The sequence below is a fragment of the Prionailurus bengalensis genome, chromosome X, assembly GCF_016509475.1.
Source record: "Prionailurus bengalensis isolate Pbe53 chromosome X, Fcat_Pben_1.1_paternal_pri, whole genome shotgun sequence".
Taxonomy (NCBI): Eukaryota; Metazoa; Chordata; class Mammalia; order Carnivora; family Felidae; genus Prionailurus; species Prionailurus bengalensis.
The window spans coordinates 91,782,428-91,788,427 of NC_057361.1; the positions used below are offsets into that span (position 1 = coordinate 91,782,428).

The 6,000-nt window shown below is 44.3% G+C and overlaps 1 protein-coding gene across 1 annotated transcript in view; it reads left to right on the plus strand.

The window, feature by feature from the left end:
- The window catches only part of PAK3 (p21 (RAC1) activated kinase 3), a 120,888-nt gene extending 115,551 nt beyond the window's left edge, over positions 1 to 5,337 (plus strand). Inside the window, 2 exon segments of the mRNA XM_043570614.1 lie at positions 1,199 to 1,336; positions 4,741 to 5,337. Of these exon segments, the coding sequence (XP_043426549.1) occupies positions 1,199 to 1,336; positions 4,741 to 4,830 (228 nt within the window). The 3' untranslated portion in view covers positions 4,831 to 5,337.
- The last annotated feature ends 663 nt before the right edge of the window (positions 5,338 to 6,000 follow it).

A 6,000-nucleotide genomic window follows, 5' to 3' on the forward strand; every position in this document is an offset into this window, starting at 1 on the left:
TGATACATACTTAGCGTTCTAGAATTGTTTGCTTACAGGAGGCATGAGGAACAACCACCTTTTTTTTTTGTTTGTTTTTTTGGCTGTCATGAGCCTTCAAAAGATGGGTTTACCTTTGTGAATTAATCAGGGACCTGGGTCCGGCTCTCTCCCTGAAGGCTAGGCCCTTGATTCTGTCAGCACACCATGAGTCAGTCGGTAGATGCCTCTCAGTGGTGGTGGCCTTACAGAACAAAGATCTCAGAAATGTATTAGCGACTGATTATTTTACATTAGGATCCATAATCGTCAGGTTCCAGGAGTACTAATGCCAAGTTTTCTCATATTTTCTCTTATTAGACGTAGACTTTCACAGGAAATCTAATTGAAATGTACAGGGATACACCTGCCATAGGGCAAAAGTACTGGGGTCCATGGGTCTCACCGGTTACTTCGCATCGAGGCCCTACCATCTCTGTGGTTCTTTGTGCTTCTCTAATTCTGTAATGTACTCTGTTCATCCCTGGGATGCTCACAAATACTCTTTCTCTGTAAGTTTATTTATTTATTTTTAGAGAGACAGCACGAGCGAGGGAGGGGCAGAGAGAGAGGGAAAGAGAGAGAATCACAAGCAGACTCCATGCTGTGAGCACAGAGCCCGACACGGGACTCAAACTCACGAAATCGGGAGACCGTGACCTGAACTGAAACCAAGACTCAGATGCTTAATCGACTGAGCCACTCAGGCGCCCCTCACAAATATTCTTCAAACAAGATAAACACTGAGCAAATTGCAGTCACTTTTACAACAGTGCCTTCTGGAGGTTGTACCCAGGTCAACGTGATTGGGTGTGTGCGTGTTCCCCAAGTCTTTAGAGTCACGGTTTCCCAGGCAACCCCTTGGCTTCATTTCCTAGGTGGTTAATCACACATTCATTATAACTGGATTTTTCCTGACTTAACTCTCCAAGGGACAACCTTTTAACCTTATTTCCAAATTTTTGGGGGTGGAGCCCCTCACTGTCACCTCAGTCACTGCCGAGAGGAGTGATTTCTAACTGGTAGAGAAACTTTGAAATACATGTCAGTGTCATGTTCTAAAATGGAATTTTTAAGAAGAAGCTGGATTCGTACCTTCCGTGCCAACTCAACGATCCTCATTTGTCAGTGCTGAATGGATCTTCCTGTTTTTTTTCTTTTCTTTTTTAAATCTCTGTAGGCATTATACCTGATAGCCACTAATGGGACTCCAGAGCTCCAGAATCCTGAGAGACTGTCGGCTGTGTTCCGTGACTTTTTAAACCGCTGTCTTGAGATGGATGTGGACAGGAGGGGATCTGCCAAGGAGCTTTTGCAGGTGAAAATAAAACAGGACAATTACAAAGAGAGAGTCATTACATTGAGCTTCTCCATCTCAATGTGTGACAGTAAGGGAAGCCATGTCAAGAGATGTCTAGTTCGAGTTGGGCCGTAGCCATTTGGTTTTAGACCACAGGCACAGAAACAGAGGCATGCATCTCATACATGATTGATTGGCATGTTGCCTTTCTTCTGAGAAGTTGGCACTTTAATCTGTAAATCTCTTTTGTTCTTCCTGGAGTCTTATTTTGCAAGGAACAGAAGAAAACTGTGAACCTCTGGGGTTGCCATCTTGTTCTAAGCTTGACCGGTGCCCCTGGATGTTGTAGGCAGGTGCCCTTGGCCAGAGGTAATTCTCTGCGTAACTATGCAGTTGTTTCCATGGCGCTCGCTACTCTAATGCCTTACTGGTCAAAGCCCCTTGGCTGGTGATGGCAAATGGCAGGCACCTGCTTGCCTGGGTGAGTACCATCCAGTGATGAGTGCCTCTGTGACCACTTGCCCTTTTCAAGGCTCTCAGGGAATCAGCATAACCGATGGTCATTAGTACCAATTCCCTGCCACATTCTTTGCATACATTATCTCATTCAATTCTTAAAACAACTCCATACGGTAGGTGTTATTATCCCGTGTCACAGATGTAGAAATTGAGGCTGACACAGCCATCGAGTGGCAGAACTGGGATTTGAGTCCTGGATTGTCAGACTTTCCCCCACACAAACCCACAAACCAGTTTAGAGAAAAAGACGTACTTCTATTGATGGAGGAACACATGCCCACGACTACACATATAACCTCATCGCTGGGGACTGGGCCTCGGGGACACGTGTCAAGCCCCGTAACGTCGAAGAACAGTGACTGCTTATTCTCTCTGTGACTTTGAACACTTAATCCAGTTAAACAAAAGGGTGCGGCCCTTGGTTATATTGTGTGTTAACCACAGGCCAAGTCTGTTCTAGGCAAGAGAGAAAGAAAGAAAGAAAGAAAGAGAAAGGACAAGCATTCCTGTTGCTTCTGAACCCCCTGCAGACACAGAGAGCTACACCCCGGGGAAAAAATATCCCACCTCAACCCAAATCACACCTGGGATAAACTGGTTTCTTAAAGAGGCTACACCTTCTCTTTTCTGCTACCTGTGAGCATTTCACAGGCTGCCCTAGGGCCGCACATGTCAAATCTGCAATGGCCCTTCACCGACCCTCTATTTAACCCACGGCGCCTCACACCCTCCACCACCCACATCAGGAACATCCTGATACACGTTCCAAGAACACGTGAAGAGACGCGTTCTCTTAATGCAGCTCTACTGTTAGAGATCATTGGCTGTTATCTAGTTAGTTCCTTCCCAGACAATGCTTTTATCTGAGGCAGTCACACGAGTAACACAAAACTGTATTTTGAGTCTAAATTGAACCGCCTGTGTGTTGTATCTTTTCATCTTACACGTTAGCAGTAACCTGTGTATTGCCTTAAGTCCACAGAACATTGTTTTCTGACTCTAGCCTCTCATTGCCCATTTCAGAGGCTAGAAAAGAGAGAGACGCATGGCATTCACCCGCCTCTAGAATGCTTGAGAAGAGACACAGGTCTTGAAGTATTTGTGTGCCTTTGTGGCCTAAGTCAAGTCTCTGCCCATCAACTGATATTTTTTGAGCACCTCCCGTTTGCAAGGCTTAACTGCAGTGGGTGATACATACGTCTCAGAGGCATGATTCCTGCTCGCCAGAAGTTCACAATGTCCTTGAGTATTTGCAAAAAACAACACGAGGTGTTTTTACAGACTTATTGAAACCAGGTGGCTATTCAAACAATAAATGCTGTGGTTGATTAGCGAGCAACTTCTATAGGTTACAGGGACCAGAAAGTGTCTGACAAACGGGAAAGAGTTCTGCTGAGTCTTGAAGAGCAGAGCAGTTTTAAATAGTCAAGGTGAACAGGGGAAGGGATTTCAGATGGAAGGGTTATAGTGTGACCAAAGGCATGGAGACAAGGTTTAATGAAAGGAACAGAAAATGAAGCATATAGTTGAAGTAAAGAAGTCGAGTCAGGAAGCTGTAAGAGAGAGGACCATAGAGCGCCTTGAACACCAGTCTATAGAATTTGGGCTGTAGCCAGTGGGGAAACACTGAACATATCTGAGGGTCACATGGTGACAGCTTTGTATGGAAGATGAATCTGCTAGTGTGCAATAAGAATTAGCAACAGGAAAAAAAATGGCGGCAGGAAGATGGAGGCGGAGCTAAGGTTTATAGTTCAGGATTTAGTTGATTAGGCCTGAATTACGAAGGCGAGAGATAATTGTGAAAGGCATTAAAAAAGTACTCGGTAGCTGATTGCATGTAGAACATAAGGCAGAAGAAGACGAAAGTGACTTCAGAATATCGAACCAGTGGCAGCATTCAGTAAAAGCAAAAATGATGGAGGATAATACACTGGCTAGCATTTCTTTGCCTCTATGTGGCTTAAAAGGAACTGTCACTTCATCTAACCATTGTAATAAGCAGAGGAGATCATTGAACGTAGGTGGGCTGATTCCAGAGCCTCTGTGGCTTACATCACGCAAGTGTACCCTGTTTGGGGGACCTTAACATGTGTTTTTAAATGTTGAATTCAAGGGGACAGAAGCACATTGGGAAGGAAATACCCAGCGGGCAATTGGAGAAGTAGGACCAGTCTGCAAGAAAGAGGTCAGGTCACTCCATATTGCTTTGGGAGTCATCCCCATAAAGCTGATAAGAGGTCAAAACCATGAAAGAAAGTGAGCTCTCAAAGGAATCGAGTTAGAAAAAGAACATGATGAAAGCTGAGTTCTGGTATGTGGGAGGTGAGAGAAGGGAGGGAAGGCAGGGAAGAAGACAGAGGAGGAAGAGTCAGTGAGCATACACATGGAAGAGGACCAAGATGTTCAAAGAAGGAAGGGATATTCATTTGTATTAAGTACTGCAGAGGGGCCAAGAGAGGAATGATAGAGGCACGGCGATGGGGTTTAGCAGATAAGAAGCCACTAGTTTCAGGGTCAAGGTCCACCAAGGTCACTTCTTCCAACCTGAGAGCTGCTCCAGATAAATGCATCAGTTGGGGAAAATCAGAAAACGAGACTGTTGCAAGCCCAGTGAGATTTTTTTTTTTTTATGAGACCCCCTCCTCTGAGTTTCTGGCTCGGCCCGTCAGTTGCCGGAGCGTTTCATGACACTGAATGACCAGAACATCTGAGGAACAAAAACTGGTGCTAGCTTTAATGAAATAAAGATACTTCATTAGCTTTCATGGTGTTTCATTGGACACTCAAAGTGCGTTTGAACGAAGAAAGGGCCGCTTGAGAATGTAAAGTAATATACTTGTGGGAGGGAAATAGACCAGTAATTCCTCTTGTTTGTTTGTTTGTTTGTTTCCCTTTTGCAGCATCCATTTTTAAAATTAGCCAAGCCTCTCTCCAGCCTGACTCCTCTGATTATCGCTGCGAAGGAAGCAATTAAGAACAGCAGCCGCTAGGACTGCAAGCCTTACCCCACACCATCTCCCTCCTGAGTAAGACTGAACTGTGAAACTCTGCGGCAGGAAAGAGGGAAGCAGAGACAGTCAAATGGCGTGGGGGTGGGGGTTCTTTAACTTTCCAATGACTAGAAACTTCTTATAAGCCTTTTTCCTACTCCCTCAGATTATGTAATTTATTTGTAAGCCTGAATCGCAGCCCGAACCGGGCAGCAATGTCGAAGCGGCCGTGAAGTGGCCACTTCTTCCGTGAAGCGAAAGAGCCAGTAGTGAATCCCCTCGTTCTGTGCATTCGCTTTGAAGAAAACAAGGTTTCTCAAAGATGCACACTCCCTCTTCATAGTGTCGTGTTCGTTTTTAAGTTAGAGAGTAGTCCCTCTTGCATTCGAACCTCCTTCGAAACTCCTTACCCAAATGTGACGTTCTTCACTTGCACTGTCATGAGGTGTCCAGAGGAAAAAAAAAAAAAAAAAAAAAAAAAAGATGTCAAAACGTTTTTTTTTAAAAGCAAGCAAAAAATGAAAAGCAAAAACAAAACAAAACACAAAAAAACCACAAAAAACAAAAACAAAACAAACAAACAAAAAAAAAATTACCCCAGAGCAAATACTGTGTGACCATGTGGAAGTCCATGCCCTCATAGAGTTGCGATTTTTCATTCTTCTTCGATAGCGGTGGCTTGGTTTGCGTACCTGTTTTTCTGCATTTGTACTGGGAAAGGTTTCTTTGAAGGCATGTTTCCAAAAGCAGAGAGGAGTATGTGTGTTCAGGAAGGGCTTTTAAAAACTGCATCTCTAAATATAAAGCGCAAACGGTGAAATCCTGTCACATTTTCACGATGATGCTTAAGAGAGGTAGTTGATGTATCGTTTGTAGAAACCAGCTTGCTCATCTTCACGATAACCTGAGAAAGGACCCCCCAAGCCTTGTGAACTCTCCTGTTGGGTGACTCCAGGTCCTCAACCTAGGAAATCCTGGCAGGAGAAGTCATACTTAGACAAAGATGGGACTTTCTCTGAGAGCCAAAAGGAAAGCAAAATGCGTGTACAATACTTAGATCTTTGTTGGACAGAAGGAAACAAAACTAAACGTACCTAATTTAATCCCCCCTTGTGCTTGTGGAACACAGGCCATCGGAAAATAGGTGCATTAGGAGGAAACAGACCCACT